Genomic DNA, 20,739 nt, shown 5'->3' with positions numbered 1-20,739 from the left:
CTTACCACAAATGACAAGATGAGGAACAAAAAAAAAAAAAAAAAAAAAAAAAAAAAAAACCAGAAAAAAAGAACAACACAGAGTAAATGCTAAATCAGAGTTGCTTGCATTGCTTGTTGAATAGCTTGTGCTGACAGACAATTATTCTGGAAATGTTAGTGCAAATTGCATGGAGCAGCCTTGACACTGGAGCTGCTGTGCATCTGTGGTATATAAAGAAGGGGAGGTGGTAGGGAAGGAAGAAAATAGAAGTGAAAAGAGTCAGATATGCATGAAAGCAGAAACAATAAATGTTCTAGGTTGATATCCAAGAAATCCTGTAGGCGCTGCTGCGTTACTCTTATTGAGCATCTGTTGAAGTTTATTTTTGGCTTGTAGCTTTTAAGTGCTTTCTGGAACTTGTAATTTATTATCCAGCAATATTCATTAGGAACTAGTTTAGAACATCAAACAGAGTCATTGGAAGAACATTTTGTGTTTTGCGATCAATACAGATAGTGACACTATACTTAATTAGACCAAGGTGAAGCATGCTATATATCTATAGATCCTGAGGCAGGATTTTAATTTAATTCTTACACATTCCGTGTGTGCTGCAGTAGCAAGTATGCAGAAATAATTTCCTTTTTTTATCAGTGGAAGTTCAGCCTGTTTGTAGACTGCTTGACTTCAGTGCAGTGACCACTTTTGGTACTTACATGGGTCAATTTTTCACTTGCTTAGGATTATGGCTAAGGAATTTGGCGCATATGACATTTATATCTAATAGGTTCACAAGCACAGTAAAATCAACTTCTAAGTTGTTTTTCTGAATTTCCAAGCAGGAGTAGCAGTGATTTCTCCCGTAATTCATTGGTGCTGCCTCATTGTACCACTCAGGATAACAGCAGCAACCTCAAAACTTGGATCTACACTGTTTGTGTTCTTTGTCTGTCGCACTGAAATGACTGAACAGCTAACACATTTTTCATTATTGACAGTGTGATCATGGTGTGTTGTACTGCAGTACACTTCAGCCAGTTCCTGCTATTAATGATTGTTGTTATTAATTCCTACCCTTTCTGGTGATACTGACACTACTGGGATAAATTGAAAACCAGCATCAGAAGTGTAAATGACACTTGGAAGACCCAGCTTAGGAAATTAGTTATGTATGATCCACCGTTTAATACTCCATCTTGATGTAACATTTAAACAGTGAGAAAGAAATTTTAACAATTTTAAGGTTGTTCTGAGAATAGTGATTTGGTGACAATATTCTTCAAACACAGAAGGAATGCCTTTTATTGGTTGTATCCATGGGGTCCACTGCTGGGAATCAGTGTGGGATTTCCTGGCTGATGTTAGGCTCCCTCCAGACGACTGGCCTTGCAGCAATTGGAAGGCAGTTTCTTGGATACCTGTTGAGCAGAAGGGTCCTGTTGGAGTCCTGTAGAAGAACAAAGCAGCTTGTTCTCAGCACTGGCTAGGGAGAGCTTCACAAATGGAGAGATCAGTTGTCTCTAGCAGTTACCGGATCACACTCAGGCCAGGTACAGAAAGAGTCTCTGCCTTTTATACATGGAGAAAGAAATAGCACGTTTTAGACCATATCCTTAACTGGCAAAAATCTGTTTTATCAAAGCCAGCTCAAGATCAAATACACACTGATTTAATTCCAACTGCTTTAGGTCAGTTGGAGTTATTCCAGTTTACATCCTATGAGAATTTGGCACATGCATTTTAAAAGGCAATTAGACCCTAAAGCAAGAGCAGACTGTGTTATATTTGAATTTCCAACTAAATTGTAAGTAGCAATAAATATAATATACAGCACAATTATGACTTGCACACTCCCCTCCCCTTTTTTAAAGAAAGGAGAATATCTTTACATTTTCTTCTCTGATCTCTCTGAGCATCAGATTTTTTAATATATCATTTGACCTACATTTCTTTTTATATTGCTATAATTAGTTTTAATTAACACAACAGATTGAAATATAAAAAGATAATTGACATACAGACTAACATTTAAATTCCAAGTCTAACATAGTAATTCTTTAAAAAAAAGTTGAAATATATGTTGATGTCGCACATTAGTTATTAACACTGTAATTAATCACCCATTAATTCATGCATTCCTATTGCATTGGTCTGAGAATAGTCATCAATAAATATAAAATTAAACTCATCAGAATTTTAGTTGACACTCAGTAAGTGCTGGATGAATGTCCATTTTGTCAGAGCTTTTTTAAATGTAAGAAGAAGGAACGTTTCATGTTACCTATTTATTGATGTATATGCAATCCGAAGAAAATTATGGTCATAGAAATATATAAATTATATAGTGGCTATACTTTTATATAGGAGGACTAAATATATATGTGTTGTGTGTTTATGTATCTTTGATATAGTTTGTCAGTAAAAAAAATTGAAGCAAGATTCAAGATTGGTAATTCTTCCTTGAACAAAGACAGTTTTTTATATCAGAACAAGTTGTTTTAGAAAAAGATTTGGAAATTTATGTTTTCTTGTTATACTTCCATGTTCCTCCCCAGGCAGCCATTTCCTTCCTTAGAAATTGGGATAATAGTTTTAGGATTGGTAGTAGTGCTGTTGGTGCAGCTCCTCAGAAACAAGTGCTGGCAAGTATGATACTGTGGTAGGATGCAAATGAGAGTCCTATTTCTACTTGTGTCAGCACAAATTTTTCCACAGGCATCAATGAGACTGGTATTTCACCACGGATCTTTATCAGTTATTCAGAACTATTATGGCATTTGGAGAGGCAGATCAGACTTTTAAGAAGTTTCAAATTACAAAAGAGAGTTTCTTATCTGTACACAAGATAAAAAAGACACAGTCGTGATTACATGAATTTTAATGGAATTTTCTACATCACATGCTAGTGTTTTAGCACCAAATTCAGGAAGGTACCACATAGCAGCAGAACTGTCCCATCTGTTGCGGTTTTTCACTGTCTCAGGCCTTCTGTAGTTCCAATTTCTATTCAGAAAAGCAAAGATTATTTTTTTCAACAATTTTTAGGTTCTTCTGTATGATCCCTGTTCAGTTTTCTCTCTGGAGAGTTTTTTAGCTGTAGTATATGCAATGTAGCAAATTATAAATAGAAGCTCTGTTTTCCAAGAAAACAGGCAAATATAAAACTGACTGAATTGTGACTCTGTTGATGTTAATCTACTCATAAATATAAATTTTTATACATATATATATATATATAAACATATTCATGATAGCATTCTCTTAGCATGTGCAGGCCTTGCTCTCATTCCTTAAATAAAACCAGCAAACCGGTTAGTGAACAGAAGTAAAATGCAGAGTCAAAGAGACATCAAGGCAGGATAGTCGTTCACAGAATTATTTTTGTAGAAACCCCTCTGTACCTTTGCATAGTTGAAGAATGATTTCATATTGCACTCATCTTTACGTTCTATGTAGGATATTGCACTATGTGAGAACTGATTAAATATAATGCAACACAAGTGATGCAATGATATATAACCTAATCTATATTAAAGAACATGCACTGGCACTAGTCTAGAAACATTGAGTCAGTTTGGTGTTCATATTATAATTTACTGGGATAATAAGAAGAATCCAAAATATTTATCAGAAATTTGAGCGTAATGAATTTGTACTTAACTGTATTTGTTCTGAAATAGAATTACAAGAGATTTCACTGCATTTTCTCTTCTTAATAGTGGAGCTTGACTCCTTTCACACTGTTTATTCCCATCATATGTTGACCTGTATCACTATCCAGAGTGTCATCTATTCTCCTGCATTTCAGCACCTTGAAAGAGTTGATCAGTAACTTGTTCCAGAAAATTCCATTGTGCTAATCCTGTTAGAACACGACATGAATATTAATCAGTGTAAACATATGCTTTTTCTCAAGGAGACAATTACCTTCCTTTCATGTCCTGGCTATAGGTTTGATACTACTAGATTTTGAAATACGCTTCACAGATGCTTGTTCAGCATTTGCTGGACTAGATTTTACTTAGGCAAAGAAGAAAAGCAGCCACTACCCGTATTGTACTAGCACTGTCTGCTGCAGACAGTGAGAAGTAGCTGGGTTAGATTTGCCACAGGTTCTTTCCACAGTCAATGGAAAGGTGCTTTCTTTGTTAAAGGCCACGGTTTTTTATCTGTACAGAGAAGACTTTTTAGTGTTTCGAGTTCACCTTCCTTCCCATCAGGTAATGAGGAGATGTTTGGTGCCAGGAAAGGCTTGTCATGGTGCAGAAAACATCCACACATAAAACTGGTTTTAGTTGGCAAAGAAGAATTATTGTATTAGAAATATAAAGGAAATAGTTGACTGTTCTCAGTTACAACCTCATATTTATTTGCTTCAGTCTGATGAAGTTTTTCTTTTCCGACAACGAAAGGAAAACAAAAAAAAGTTTCTGATAATTTTTGGAGCTTTCTGTGGGTTTCTTACATCTCTTATGAAGAAACATGCAATAGTATAAAAACATAGCAAATACCTAAGCTAAAGGTATCCTAGTATCTTGACTCCAGCTGTGGCAGATACTGAAGGAGACGTGGCACTTCTCTGTAAACTTTTCCAGCCTCCATTAATTTGCAAGATTATTCAAAGCACTGCAAGTAAAATCTAAATCTAAAATAATATAGCCCAGAAAATGTGATCCTTTTTGATTACTTTTTCATTAAAGAGATGTGATACATGTAAGCTTGAATGTATGTAATGAGATATTTTTAAAATAACAAGGTATTTGTAAAATAATGTCAGAAATACTTGAAATAAAAGAATTAACTTTCAAAAATGGGAATTCAAAGTTGTTCAAATAATAAAAGCCAGACATTTGGTTACATAAATACTATAAACTATTTCATTCCTGCTCTCCGAAATCATTACCTAAATACTCAACTATGGAGACAGATATTGTGTCCATTCTCATTTGTTCAGGGAAATTATATTTACCCATTCAGACTAAAATTACTACCCAAAGTATATCCAAAGTTCAGAAAAATGTTGGGAAGCTTCCCTCAAATAATTTAGGATAATAGAAAACAAAATCCCTAAGGTGGAGAAAAGTGGACGCTGGTAGATACTTGATATATAGTGTAGTGTGAACAAAGGGATTAATTTTCCCCTATGCCAAAGCTGAGAATAGAAACACAGTAAGAAAATGCTGCAAGGAAGACATTAAAAATTATCAGGAACAAATAACCTGAACTTAATGAGCTTTGCAGCATGCCTTAAAGAACTGATGTGCTAGATTTCATCCAAGAATATTGAAAGAATTAGACAATTATGCAAATGAATAATTTTTCCTGATTTTTACAGAATACTACAATGCTAGGGAATTCCAGTGGGCTGGAAAGATGCTACTATTGTGCCAGTGTTCAGAAGTGGTTTCGAGAAACATCTTGGGAATAGATAGGCGCTTTTCCAGAACTTGTTCCACAGTAAATCATGAAATAGCCATCGTGAGAAAGCATTTACTATGGTAAATGAAGGTCAGACAACGTCACTGCATCTAAAATAATTGTTGCCAGGTGTCTACCTTTTCTGACAATGTCAGTTTGCTTTGTGAGAGAACTACAAGGACATACATGCATTTGTGATATACTTTATGTAACCCTCTACTGAAATATGTAGGGCTGTACATGATGAGCATGATCTGCTGCTGCATTAGCAGAGAAATATCATATAAGATAGAATTAATCACTCTCTGCAAAATTAGTGAAAGGTCTTTCCAAACTGAAAAATATTCAGAGCAGGCAGCTATCAGTAAGACAAGAGGGCATAGTCTTAAGCTCTGTCAGGGGAGGTTTAGGTTGGATATTAGGAAGAAATTCTTTACAGAGAGGGTAATCCTGCATTGGAATGGGCTGCCCAGGGAAGTGGTGGATTGTCCGTCGCTGGAGGTTTTTAAGATGAGACTGGATGTGGCACTTAGTGCCATGGTCTAGTAACCACGGTGGTAGTGGATCAAGGGTTGGACTTGATGATCTCAGGCATCTTTTCCAACCTGACTGATTCTATGATTCTAATTCAGTCCTGTAGGTTCTTCTCTGGCAGCTTGGTACCTAAGGCATTTCCTGGAACTAATCCTATGTTCTTTCCTGAGGGCCAGAACATGGAAATGCCATTATTTTGTATCAAATAGATTATCCCTTTCCCGAACAAAAACCTTACAGAATGCAGCCTTTTTTTGGTAAGAGTAACATGCTTTACAGAGGTATTTGTTGTACTTAACTAGGTCCGTAAAATACTTTCAGGCATTCTGAGAGGAAGATGCAATAGAAGTAGGGAAAAAAACCCTACAAATTTCAGCAAATACTTTTTGCCAGCTTATTACACAACTACTCACAGGAAAACTATTATTCCACTGGTACAGCAGTTTTATGTGTAGTTATTTTAAAATGAACTGTGGTCATTACTGTATGGATTTATTTTTATATTAGTGCAGATGAGTTAAATGTGGTCGGACATCATACATGCACAATTACACAAAGTGCATGTCTGTAAATCCTCTGATGCTAATTGTTGTCAGTAGGTCTGTATTTTAGTTGCTGGGATTGCTCTAACCTCTAAAAACAATATGAAGAATTCATTCAGTGTGCATTCTAAACCATAAGGACAATTTGCTATGAAATTGTTCTTTTTTTCTGCAGTCCATCTGTCAGTGGATCAACTGTGCAGTTAAAGAATTCTTTTTTTTTCTTTAAAACGTGTATTAATGACAAAACTAGGTTCTTCAACTACTGTCTCTGGCATTGGTTGCTCAAACATAGCTGTGTTGCACTTTTTAACAACCAAATTAATTCCACATGAAGAGAAAAAAAAGTATTCACTCTTTCTTTTCCTTTTTCAAACTTTGCAGACGTCTTGCAGGAAATGGCTTGACATACATTCCTAAGGGAGCATTTGCTGGCCTTTTCAGTCTTAAAGTGCTGTAAGTAAACTGTGTGTTGTTTGATATATTTCTGATTTCCTAAATGCTCCAGGGAACTAATTAGCCAGTGAAGTTTTGATCAAGTAAATTACGTATTTCGATCAGCTCACTTTGAACAATTCAATTGAAGTGAAGATACATATGAACATCATTAAATCTTTGTTTTTTCATATAGAAAATATCCTAAACAAAGGTTGGAAAACATTAATGGCATTCTAAAAACAACTTGCTCATCAAGTAGATGTCTCTGTACAATATCAAAGGTAAAAATTGGTTCAGTTAATAGTTTCTTCAATTGTCTCAAAGTTCTGATTTCAAATGAACTTTTCATGATCACACAAAACTGGGGTTAAATTGCCTTTTCCTTTTCTTGAGAGCCGGGGGGGTAAAAAGCATTACTGTAGAACACAATGTAATTTACAATGCAGTCTATATTTCATATCTTGCTCTTTACAATGTAATGACTATTGGATAAATTATAAAAAATATTACAAAACCCTGTATTATTTGGAGTAATACGTCACTCATACAGTTACTAAAATTATTAGCAGGCCACATACCACAGTGGGGATTACACTAGGGGGGATCTTCGCCTATGTGAAATTCACAGAAATTGTATTATTAGCAAGAACACCAACCTCCTAGGCAGTGTCGAGCCAAGCCTGATGCTACTGTAAGAGTATACAAAACTCTACTGAAAAAATACACAACTGGAAAAGAAGTATGAAGAGATTCTTATTCCATCTTCTTTTCAGTTGATGAGCTCTAGCTCTTGTTGGCCCAAGGAGCTTTAGGTCTGCCAAAAATTATTTCTTTTCTAGTCTCCCATTGAGTATGCCTCATTTTGTAGGCAGCATGTACTGCTTCAGATTTATCCACATAGAATTCTTTTATATGTGTAGGAGTTGGTCCAAACAAGGATATTAGGTAGTGTGAATGAAACCATATTCAAAGGGAGAAAAAGATTATTTAGGAATGAAAAGTGATTTTTCAATCTTTGCAAGCTAAACAATGTGATATTTCAGAAAACAGATTTGTCGGGTCATTGCTAGCAACCTTCAGTTTGAGAAAATCTATTTCACTGAAAAAAATAAAGCAGTTTTTATAGAGATCAAATTTTCTTCAGACCAAATAATAAATTCCTCATACAGTTAAAAGTTACATTTGCCATAGTAGCATTTTCCTGAGTAAGGATTTCAAGAGTCAGTCCCTCACAGCTTTATCAGAATAGAATCACTTCGGAAGGAAAACAAAATTGGTACATGAGAATGAAAATTTCAGAGTCACTGGAGGCAATTAGGAGCTTAAGCCCTATTGAAAGAAAATCGGATTTATTCTTTTAACTTTCTCAGTTGCTTTGAAAATTCTGCTCAAAGCTGTTATCTAGCTGTTAACAAAGCTAATATGCTACAGGTATTTGTTTGCTTTGAAGAGAGCGGGCTTTTGACAGGGTCAGGGAACTGGAGTATTTGTGTAGCTTTCCTTTGTTTGTAATCTGAAAGTAGAACTACTACAAAAGAGGTAAGCTTGGAAGAAAATTTGCAATAGAAAGAAATTGTCTTTACTGTGTTGATTCTGGGTTTTGTGCTACTCAAAATGTAGGATGCTGCAGAATAACCAGCTACGCCAGGTTCCTACTGAAGCACTCCAGAACTTGCGCAGCCTGCAGTCTCTGTGAGTATACCTGATAAATCAACTTGCAACCTTTTATGAACAGTAATGTATGGTTACCTATTAATTATCTGTTAATATCACTTAATAATGTGCTGAATCAACTTTTTCTTTTAACTCTCTGTGAGCTGCTTTTCGAGAGAATTGTACTCTCAATTAAGCATCAAAAGTGACTGATTTCGTTCCAGTAATTTCATGACACTGACAGCTTCTTTGCAGCATTATAAACTGGCTCACCATCTGAAAAGACACTCTTTGGCCTGCAATGCTTTTTGTCCAGAACACAGTTTCTTGTTAAGATTCTTTGCCAGGGAAGAGAAGGAATCCCAAATGACTCCCTTGGTTTTTTTTCATTTGGTGTAATTTTTTTCTTTTTAAGCAGTATGGAAAACACTATTAGCTCATGAAACAAAGTGTGTTAGAAGATGCTTAATTATATTCTGTGCTTCTGGCAGGTCTCTGTATTTATAGTTCTTGACTGTGCGTGCTGACTCAGTCCATGAGCTTCAGTTTTAACAGAACTCCTGCCAAAACTGCTAGACCAGGAGTGAAGATTGGCTGCTTTGTAGTATTAACGAAATTATTTCTGATATGCTTCTACTCCGTAATATAAGGATGGTTGTATCGGGTTGTGCTAAAAGCTGACGTAGCCCAGCATTGAGCCTTCAAGAACAGATACTAAAGGAAAACTGCAAAGTCCAGCAAAGAATATAATAGTACTGCTTTGGTAAACTGTCCCAGCTGCCAGAAATTTGCACTCAAGGACTCACTGAGCCTATTGTGGCTTTGGTAACTCCTCAGAGTTTTCTTTTATGAGTTGGTACAGTTGCTTTTTGAGCCAGTGAAACACTCATGATTTTTTGTGGCAGCATGTCTGCTGATCAGCTAGCCAGTGTAGCATGGTGAAGTACCTTCTGTTATTTCCTTGGATCTTCACCACATTTGATGTTCTCTAAATGCAGCAGCAGGAGAAAGTGGAAACAGCAGTTCTCTATTGATGTACACCAGAGTTATACACCTCTGTTGTATCTCCATTAGTCAATTTTTCAGGCGTAGGCTGTTAGGATTGTTTCTCATGTGGAAGCTCTTCCATTCCTCTGTTCATCCTTGTCACTTTACTGAACTTTCTTTCAGTTCTCATGTATTTTATCTGAGAGAAGTGAAGGAGGGATAAGCCCTGCATAGCATGTTTAAAGTGCTTGCATACCATGGATTTATAGAGGGCAATTATGGACACTTTTTTGTTTGCTTTCCTACTATCAAAACTTTGGGTTTTTTTAATTTTTTAACCTTTACTGAATGCCAAGTTGTTATTTTCATACTTATTACAACTGCAGGACCTCTTTCTAGCATGTTAGTAGCTACTCAAGAGCTTGTCCTGTGAAGTTTGAATTGCCTTTTCCCTAAGTGCCTCTCTTGACACCTATCTATAACTGAACTTCCTCTGCCATGTTCTTGTGCAGTCAGCTGGGTATCATGAGTTCCTTCTGCTGCACTTGCAATTGGCATTTTGAAACCACAAAGACCCTTGTGCTGTCTCAACGCAGGATGCAATAAATAGAGTTAGTTTCTGAATTATCCACAGACTTGCATTGTCACCTGATAAATAAAAAAAAAAAAATAAGTTTTCTAAAGGATCTGCTGATTTTGAATATGCAGCATAAAATATCTAGATGATTGGAAACAGAGAAGCAGTTCTTTGGTCAGAGGAAGATGTCAGCTGCCTCTTCTCTCTACCTTAGTTGATCACCTTATAATGTCACAGAATTACTCTCAAATAAAATTGTTATCCTAAAAAGTTCCGAGACCTAAATGGGGAATTCAGTCTTTAAGTTCAAATAGCTATTACAGAAAATATTGCTACAGTGTGCACTGATCACCAACATCATCACTAGTAAGAGTCTAACCACGACAAGGATAGAGTGAGCATCTGTACAAAGCTGGTGCATCTGTACCAGTCTAGTTAGATTTAAGATGTGTTGATTGGGAATTGTACTACAATGAACATACTCTTCTTTTTTGTGTGTATAAAGAAGTTCCATGAGAAGGCTAACATATTTTGCATACGTTCAGTTCAGCCAAGCTCTGGAGAACAGAATGAATGAAATTAATGGATTTTTGTGTTTTCAGCAAAATTATGTCACCTCTGTATGACTTACCACTGCACAGGCACACATTATACTGTATTAGCTCCCAGGTTCTTATGTCTGTCTTGAACAAAATTTACCTCCATAATACATAAGCATTTGTTAAGGTTTCTAAAGGTGAAACAGCCCTAAGAATTAATTATCTTCTAATTGTTATTTGGTCAAGTGCTTTTTTTCTTTATTGACCAGACACAGACAAATATCTCAGCCGTATACTTTTGAGGTTACAGTTCTTTCCTTTGATCTTTGGAAAAGTCATGAGAAAATGCTGGTCTAGTGACCATACTAGGTTTTCTTTCTGCTAAACAAACAAAAAAAAAAATCTCGCTGAGATCACATCACTCTATACACATTCTGGACCAAAACAAGATAAGCCAAGCCAACAAGAGTTGCTTTGTTGCTCTGAAAAAGTTTTTGGTACAGTTTCTAAACAAAATGACGGTTTCGCTCAGGCTTTGTTGTAAATATTTTTTTCTTTGGGTGAAGAAGTTGAAGTAAACCAGAGTTTGTGCAGTCCATGTAAAGGACTGTAGTTTGTGACTTAATTAAAACAGAGGGAGAATAGGAATGGTCAGTAGAAGCATTTAAACAGCTGTCTAGCAGACCCAAGATGGAGTGATACAGGTTTGTACAGAAAAACTACTATCACCTGAAAAATGATCACTGGCAAAAGAGACCTCTTTGAGGGAAAGAAAACTATTATTCTTTTGTTTGCTTAAAAGGGGTTGTGCCTGTCAGATAAAGGTGTGCACAGATTCAATTTCTTGTTTCATATAGTCTAGGAATTTTCTTTTCACAAGGTTGTTTTGCATTGGGAATACAATAGGAATTCTTTCTTGAAACCTTTGAAATAGCAGGAGTCTTTTCAAGAGTTTAATTAAGAGGTTAAAAGCCTTCACAAAAGCAGTTTCTATAAGATAGCAACTTCTTGTGTTTATTATGTGTAAGTATGCAGGTGGCATGATTTCTGAAAGCCTCATTAACCCTTTGCTTTAGGTTAGTATAGATGTGAAAAACAAAACCAGTGACTGGACTCAAATCTCTGCCCTTTGTGGTTTTACTCAAGAAAGGCAGTCATGCAGAGGGGCAAGCCATTACAACTGCCTTGCTACCTTGATCACTGTGAAGGATTATGTTAAAATCCTTTTTATGGAAGTATACGTATCTTATCGTGCGTGTGTGCACAATATGTGTGTGTATATATATATGCACATGCAAATTTTGTACATTCACTCATAATGCAAAGTCATCCCAAATTTTTGCACAAGAAGGTATTTCTGGGTGTTATGCACTCTTTATTATCTAGTTCCAGGCTAAAAGAGGACAGTATAGGTATCAATATTGATAGATTCATGAATTGATATTAAATGGCCTGTGGTATAGAGAATAGGAACTGATGTATTGCAGGAACAAGCAACAGTTTTTTCCACTTTATTGTCCAAGTTTTAATATTGCTGGTATGACAAGTCTGAGTGATAAATATTCATAGATTTCTTAAGGCTTGAACATACCTCTGGAACAGATCAGTCTTCTTTAGACAGCAGACATTACTTAATAAATACTGTAAAATGAGAAATGGGCAGAAAAATTAATCAACATCCCATAAGATCTGTGAACTTTCCTTTGACAGCAAAAATCTATGAGAAAACCTTTATATTGTTTCCTCAAAACAAATGAACAATTTTTTTCTTTCACTGAAACAGAAAAATAAGATTAAACAATGTTAAAATCTTCTCCAATTCTATAAAAGTCTTTGTAGTTCAGTAGTCAAAACCAGTGACGTTCTACTTTGATCAGTGAATGACTTCAGCTACCAGAGCTTGGATAATGTGTGGATAGGACTCCAGTTCCCTTTGTGGCAATAGGATTTAAGGAAGTAACCAGACCATGCTGATTTTGAGATGTGGTTTTGAGCAGAAGGATATCTTCAACTTCTTATATAGGCTATATGGGCTATAATTTTCCTCTGAAATCTAGTGTGAACACAAATTATCTGGATTACTAGTCCTAACAATTCAAATGGCTTTTATTTCTGTCAAGCGCAAAAGAGTTTGCAGGTACCATGATTGAAAGGGAAGAACACACAATCACTGATGTGTTACAACTTAGTAGTTGGTAGCAGTTGAAATGTCACTTGAATGCTGCCATCCCTAGTACTCACCTTGAGCAAGTGTATTTCTTTAGGACAGAATATAAGCAGCTGATCTCTAGGTTTTGTTTCACACATCATCAGTATCTCCATTCTGCATTTAAATCATGAAACCTTTTAGTGATTTTGAATATCAGTGTATAGTCCAAAACTTTTTACATATGGCTATTGATTTTTTTTCAAGTGTCGTTCTTAATTAACAGCTTATTTTCTGTCCAACTTTTTTCATCTAATATGTGTATTTGTTTAAATAGGTATCTTTGTTTCCCTAGAGTGATCATCTTGTCATTACACCCCTTATGTACCAGACCTGACATATAATTTCAGTATTTTTGAACAAGCAGGGATTGGTGACATATCGATAATTTTTTTTACTGTTTTCCTGAACATTTTAATATAAATTTTATATTACTAGCATCCGAAAAGTTGCAGATCTCCACTAGGCAATGTTGCTTAATAAAGGAGGAAAGGGTAATTTGCCTTGCAGATGGCAAAGCAAAGCTTCTGCTCTTCTTTTATTGAGACTATTGTAACAACCCTTTGCAGTGAATACTACAGATGAAACTTCATTCCCTGTTTATTTTCTTGTTTTGACATCATTGTTAATAAGCAGCTTTTACCGCTGCATTGTAAGGCACAGAAATAGTCACAATAAAGAAGAAATCATGTGATGTCTCACTGCCGGTGTCAAACCAGTCATCAAGGACATTTAAAAGCAAGCATTATTTACTGTACAACCTGCTTTCATTCCTGTGAAATTTAAGAGGACATTTACTTTAATTGTAGAAAATAGAGCAGAATACAACATAGCCTGTTTTCCAAAGCACTTTGAACAGTTGATAGTGGGAAAAAATAAACCATCTTTTCTCTGTTGACAACCTGCAAAGTTGAAATTTAGGTAAGCAAATTAATTGGACTTTACAAGTAACAAAAAAATAGCATCAATGAAATGTTTTAGAATTTCCTAACAGAATTTGTAGATTGCTTAAATTTTATTTTAAGATGTTTCAGTATTTTTAGAGCACCTGATGGTGACACAAAGTTTTACACAAAATATTATCTAGAAACGTCTCGGATGTCCTCAGGAGTTACCTGGCTGGAACAGGTCAGCAAATGGATTTTTTGTCATCTTTCTACTCCCACAAATATTTGACATTTCAAGAGAAATTTCCGTTCTTAACCTGAAGAAGAGTTGAAGACTTTGAGGGCACAGAATTCTGAAATGCTTCCAGTTCGGGCTTGAAATTAGAAAGCTGCTTCCCCCTCCCCCATCCCCCCCCCCCAAAGTGTTAACTTGGAACAATTTTTTTCCAGTTTGATGCTTAATAATCCTGATTTTTAGTTGAAAGACCAAACAACTTTGATGAAATTACATTCTCCCAAGAGAACTGTTTTCATGAAAAGACAGGAACCTTAGTTGTGGTTTTCCATGTCACACTCCATGATAATGAAGGCTACAGAAGGCATGACTCTTAGGAAACCTGGTACCTCAATAGGTACCCACAAACTCCCAGAGGAAGAATTTCCCACATTTTAAATCAAGGTTGTTTGTACCTATGAAGGTGTCTGTACACATATGCAAAGATGTCTCAAAACTCACTGTTGCGGTCTCCTCATTTTATTGCACATCTTCATCATCTGAGCTGCTAGAGTCCCAAGCTAGGCAGTTGAAGAGGGACTGAAACACCAGGCAGTAGTACAATGTCAGACCGCCCCTCTCAATCACAGACACTTTTCTTGATTGATAACCAAGGGGAGGAAGGTAGAGGTGCAAGGTTCCCTAAAATTCTTTTGCTACTATTTTTTTTTTTAGATGCAGTCCCTAACTCAACCAGCCAGTTGCTTTCACAGTGGGTTGTAAAGTAGACTGTATTAGATCAGCAATTCCAGGACACTGAGTGATGTTTTCTTGCATCCAATAGAAGATACTAGGCATCTGACTCAGTTTCTGTCTTACGACTAATCTCAAAAAAGGGGGTTTGTATTGCATATCTTAGAGACAGACAAATTTCTCAACCTCAGAACTGCTAGCCAGAAATCATCTTGCATGGCTGCAACCACCAGGACATACACCACATGTGGAAGGAGGACAAGAAGCTGCTGTTGGAGTAGTTAGCAGTAGGGGGCTTACACTAGATTCCCAAGGAGGTCCTCCTGGGTGCCCTATAGTGGCATACTGTGGTAGTCAGAGCCAGCCTAGAAAAGCAAGCAGTGCTTCAGAGTGCTCCCAGGCTCTGGCCATGATCCATCCTGTTGCACTGGTAGCAGGGTCCTTGGCACACTTTTGATCTGTGCCAACCAGCAATTGCCTGAACTGTTCCTGGGGTCCATCTGGCAGTTCGCATGCCCCTGGGAATGTCCCCAGGAGGTGCTGTGCATACAGCCACCTTGCTTGGGATACTTGGAGAGGTCACTCCAGGCCAGTTGGCTGAGGACCTTGTGAGTGTTTCCAGCCTCACCAAACATGCCCATCTAGCTGTGGGGTCCTGATCTGTCTGCAGTCAGATTCTTAGGATAACCCAACAACCCCTGTTAGCACCTACTTTTTCCCACGTGTGGGGGTTGAAGGTACACAGTATCAGAGCCAATCTTTGTACAAACATAGCGTTGCAGTTGGCTGTTTTGCTGTATGCAATGTGCTGGCATCCTGTACCATTGTATTGAATACAAGTTTACCAAACACCTGAGCAGCACCTTTGGATTAGGAGAAACACTAAGGATTGAAACTCCCAGAGCTGCAGAGACCTCCTCATGTAAAACTGAGCAGTGGGACAGAAACAAGTGCGTGTAGACTGTGACTTATTACTTGTTTTTTTTGGTTTTGCTGTTGCCACACAGTATCAGTATCAGTCCTGTAGAAGTGAGCTATAAGAACTGCTGGTCTGGTGTGTTGGAATAAGCTTTCTACAATTGTCCTAGCATTTCCCCTGTGGACTGAAGAGGATATCCTGCATAAAAGACCATGTTTGAAAAACATGGCTTACAGTAGCCAGCTATATTTTCATTACATCCACTTTTCAGAGCCAGTTTAGATGTCACTTGCCATTACTTAAATGAGACTTTAGTCAAACTCCTGTGAACAAACCATTGAAGGGGTCTGTGTCCCCACAGACTAACAAAGATGGTGGGGCTGCAAGTGGCCCTCTCCTGCCTGGGGTACCCTTCCCAGGCAGGGCCTGTCCACAACCCTTTTGTTGCTCTGTACTTTGTGGCGAGGCTTGACTGAGGCTCCCTGCATAATAGAACCAGGTCAGGAAAAGAGGAATCACAGAATCATAGAATCAACCGGGTTGGAAAAGACCTCTGAGATCATCAAGTACACACCTTCTTTAATCCACTCTGCCTAAAATCAATCCTTGTTTGTTCTCACTTCTCTGCCTCCCCTACCTATTATGTACAGTCCCTTTTCATTTAGTTTTATCTCCCCTACTTCAAACCTTAAATGTCAGAAGAAGCATTTTATTCTTGACTTCTTTATCTATCTTTGTGGTTTCCCTCTTCTCCAGACCTTTCGGTGTATTCTGGCCCTCATCCATTGCAAGAAGAGGCAATCCATGTAATAGCTGTTTATTTCAGAGGGAGAGATGACCTGGGAGAAACCTCCTTCCTGATCTCATATTTAGCATTTGATTTAAACCTGAATGAATGAGCAAGGCACTCTAAAAAGTCATTAAGGAATTTCTTGATTGCTAGATACACCTATGTTGTAGTTGGTTTTGAGAGAAGATGCAGAAAAAGGAAAAAAAATATATATTCCCTTAGAAACGTACTACTGGCATAAAACTTAGTATCCATTCATATTGAATTGATAAAAAAATGCAAATCAGATCTTTTTCAAACATCTACCTTTGCCTGTACCAGTAAATGAATCCTGTTTACAATTCTATATGAACAATATCTTTTCATAAATTGTGAACATAGTCACAGCATTCACACTATGTCACAGGAAACACTAGTGGGTTACAGTCCACATGGCTCAATCATTTGCTTTAAGAGGCTTAGACATTTTAAGTAAGCTCATGGTGAATTTCATAGTGACTGCTTTATTTACATGCTGCCTATCAGAAGAGATCAAGTATTTCTGTTTCCCTAAATTAGCCCTCTCTGGAATATAATAGCAGCTTTCAAACTCACCACGTTATCTATATATTTTCAGTTATAAATAGGGTCATACTTGTGAGTTAATGGGTTTAGTTCTGAAAGTGCCAAAACTTTGATCAACACATGTAAAACAATTGACTGAAAAGAGTGATTTTGATCAATGCTTTATACATCAGTGTTCGTTACCTACAGTATGACAGGAAACATAACCACTACTGAAACCTTTTAATATCTGCAAGAGGGAAAATGGTGCTTGGAAATTTAAAAAAGATTAGATAATAAAAGAGCACTTGAGGCAGTACCTCTTATGAGTACTTGCAGGATATGTAATCCAGTTACAGAACCTGAAGCACAAATCATTTCAGCTTTCTTATTTTTTCCAAGCTTTATCTAAACAATAATTCAACTATTTAGAATTTCATTTATAGTACAGCAGTCTTGTTTTTCTTTTTGTGCTGTGTGTTTTGTTTACGTAGTCAGTGGTGGGTTTCTGTTTGGAAACTTAGGCTACAAAAAAATCAGTTCCTTGATTTGCTACGAAATATCGCTAAGATAAAAATCCTGGTCTCACTGACGACAGCAGAAATACTGCCATTTCAGCCACAGGGTCCCATACAAACAACTGACTGTTGGCTTGGCCACACAGCCAGGCATCTTGTGAGTAACTCCTGTGGAGTCAACAGGGACATCCGAGACGCACACGCAGGCTTCCTATTGAACAAGATGTTAACTGCAACACTGCAACACATTTAGTTTGAATAAAGCCTCCATTCTTTAATCAGTGTAACTGTCAAACTAAGGCAACTGTAACTTCTTAGTTTACATACCAGCATCACCCAGGGAAGAAATTTACTTCTGACTGAACACAAAGAAACCTCATCTACTCATTCAAATTATACCTTAGAAAACACAGGCATAGCATGGTTCTTGCCTGGGGAACAGGGGAGGAACAATGTGAGTATTTCTAAACATTTCCAGCCTTACCCATTTGTTGACAGACCCTTGAGTTATTTTGGAAGCTCTGTCTCTGCTGCCTGCCATGTCAGTTATTATATTGAAAATTTAATTGTACAAGGGCTTTGACACTGAACCTTATAAATTTGTTCCAACTGACCTTGTCTCAGTTATTTGCCAGCCTGGCACGGAGACTTAGCAGTCATTATTTGTTCTCATGCAGTAGGTAGGAGCAGCATGGAGCAGGAGATAGAATGGTCCTGACATTTTACATGACTTTAAATGAGGAAGAAGCTTTAAATAAAGAGATTATTATGCCCACCACAAAGAGTGTTGCATATCTCTCAAACAGACCGAATTTAGGTTGTACAGAATTACTGCTTTGTACCGTGAGTGTGGCTGTTTGCTCTGTAGCATTTTCAAACATCTACTTAAATTTATTCCTCTTTCAGCATTCACTTAATTACTCCTTTCTACACATTTCAAAAAAAAGTTTTAGAGCGTGGCTTTCATGTTCTGAAAAAGGTACAAGTCACTGCAACGCATTAAAAGCAGAAAACATGTATCGGAGTACAAATCCCCAGCGGGATGTTTCACAACGTTTCGGGAATCTGCAGCACACTTTTAAATCTTTCCTCGAAAGAATCACGGTGAAAAAGCAAAACACAGCAAAAGCTAGTGAATAAATGGTGCTATATTTGAATCACCACATCTACAAAAGGTTCAGTAGATTTAATCCTTATTTGCACAAGTGTGAGAGCAACGCATCACGTGCAGATTCTTCAGAGGTATGACTTGCAGTTGAGCTCCCTCTGTTGGCTCTGCAGCAGCTGAAGTGCATTTAGTAACTTCTTTTTCAATATAAATACATCACATTGGCAACACTAATCTCTGTGTAAAAATCATTATGTTGCACTACTAAAAAATGTGAAGTTCAGTTCTCATTAGAGTCATCGGAATAAACAATATTTTAGAAAAAGAAAAACAGGAACCTCTAGAGGCTCAGGAGTGAGTTCTTGGAATGGGTGTCTAGCATACGGAATTCCAGATTATCTTGCAGCTCAATGATTTATAGGTTCTGAAAGAGAATCTGGGAATGAGTTTCTTGTTCTTGTTCCATACTTTCAAACAATTGGGAAAGGAAACAAATTCATACCCAATGTTTAGAGAGACTCTGCTCAAAAATGATCAGTGTGTGCTCTCAGTGAATTGATGGCTCCAAAGGAGAGCTGTCTGCACAGAGCGAGCTGACAAGGAGACTTGTAAACATGGTTTGAGTCTCAAGGGTGAGGCTGCAAGCAAGATGGAAAGGATTTCCAGGAAATAAAAACTGGATGTGGGAACCCATGTCCATCCTTTGGGGTTGTGTGCTTGGTGATAACTTATGATAGCCATTGTGGAAAGCCACTGTTCTTTTCTTGAAGTCAATTTTCTCTATTTCTTTTTCTTCTAGGCGTCTGGATGCCAACCACATCAACTATGTGCCCCCCAACTGCTTCAGTGGCTTGGTCTCCCTTAGACACCTGTGGCTAGACGATAATTCTTTGACAGAAATTCCTGTCCAAGCTTTTAGGAGTTTACCAGCACTTCAGGCAATGACATTGGCACTGAATAAAATTCATTACATACCAGACTATGCCTTTGGAAACCTCTCCAGTTTGGTAGTTCTGTAAGTTTCATTGATTGCATTTTAGACACAATCTTTGCTTGCAGGGCTTTGGCCTCTTTGTGATGAATTACTTGAGGATGCAATGTTTAATTTAGATGTTACTTGACACAACCCTTAATAATTAAATATTCCCCTAATCCGTGTCCAGTTGGCAAATTATAGGTAAATAGGTATAGGCATGAGTCTGTTTTGTCTTATAGTCTTAATATTAAATTAATATCTTGGGGCTATGAATCTGCAGTTTCCTTTCTGCAATTGCTCTAGGCTTAGTGATATTCCTGAGATCAAAAGATCAATGTCATTTGTTCAGAAAATGGTGTTTTTGAAATATAACTGCAGTTTTCTGAGTTGCATATGTAATACAACCCAAAATTTTTACAAATTATCTTGGAGAAAATAATTTTTTTGCATCTTCCTACAATTTGACTAACATTTCCTAAACCACTTGTTTTGAACTAGCTCAAAAGTTTCCATCTCAATTAAAAAGTATGTAAGGGAGTTAAAAATCACCCTATCTGGTCAGCAAAACAAACAGGAAGGGAGGAATTGTGTGCTCCATAAGACTGACTGAGGGAAGATTAGAAACAGGAAATGATCTGAAATCTTTCTGGGGGACTTGGAAAGAATGCTGTCTAGTAGAAAAAAATATGCATTTCCCTTCATAGAAAGTATATGTATTTGGTTATGTTTGCATACCAGTTCAACTAATTGAAACATGCATGGCTGGCACCAAAATCTGGAAGGTATACTGGAGAGCATGATTTCAACTTTTTATCTTCTGGGAATGTACCAAGTAGAAAAAAAACTAAACTGGCTGGAGAAACTGAGGTGGAGATGGTATTTCAGGATGCTTTGGAAAATGTTAGCATTATTAAAGAGAGAATGATATATTCAAGCTTTACAAGCTGTCTGAAACAATAGTTTGTCAGACACTTATGTGTTTTATATGTTTTAGCATATTCCAGCCCCAGTGTAACCACTGAACCTGGCACACATCAGGGTTCTTTATTTAGTCTCTATCTCTCCGTAGTGCCTAATATACTCATATAAGTACATAGGGCCCCAAAAATGGGGATTAACATCTGCCTTGTGCTGCAAAACCTTTGCCTTCTCTTT

General features: G+C 37.1%; 1 protein-coding gene across 8 annotated transcripts in view; it reads left to right on the top strand.

The window, feature by feature from the left end:
- The window catches only part of LGR5 (leucine rich repeat containing G protein-coupled receptor 5), an 88,970-nt gene that overhangs the window by 42,616 nt on the left and 25,615 nt on the right, over positions 1-20,739 (top strand). For all 8 annotated transcript variants that reach the window (XM_039391327.1, XM_039391328.1, XM_039391334.1 and 5 more), the window contains 3 exons: positions 6,861-6,932; positions 8,535-8,606; positions 19,408-19,623. In XM_039391327.1, coding sequence (XP_039247261.1) covers positions 6,861-6,932; positions 8,535-8,606; positions 19,408-19,623 — 360 coding nt within the window. The remainder of the gene's footprint in view (positions 1-6,860; positions 6,933-8,534; positions 8,607-19,407; positions 19,624-20,739) is intronic.

Source organism: Pipra filicauda, unplaced genomic scaffold (genome assembly GCF_003945595.2).
Source record: "Pipra filicauda isolate LSUMZ 115617 unplaced genomic scaffold, ASM394559v2 scaffold93_size3172892_pilon, whole genome shotgun sequence".
NCBI classification, from domain to species: Eukaryota; Metazoa; Chordata; class Aves; order Passeriformes; family Pipridae; genus Pipra; species Pipra filicauda.
Note: the sequence above shows the minus strand (reverse complement) of the source record. Positions and strands in the feature narration are given on the sequence as shown.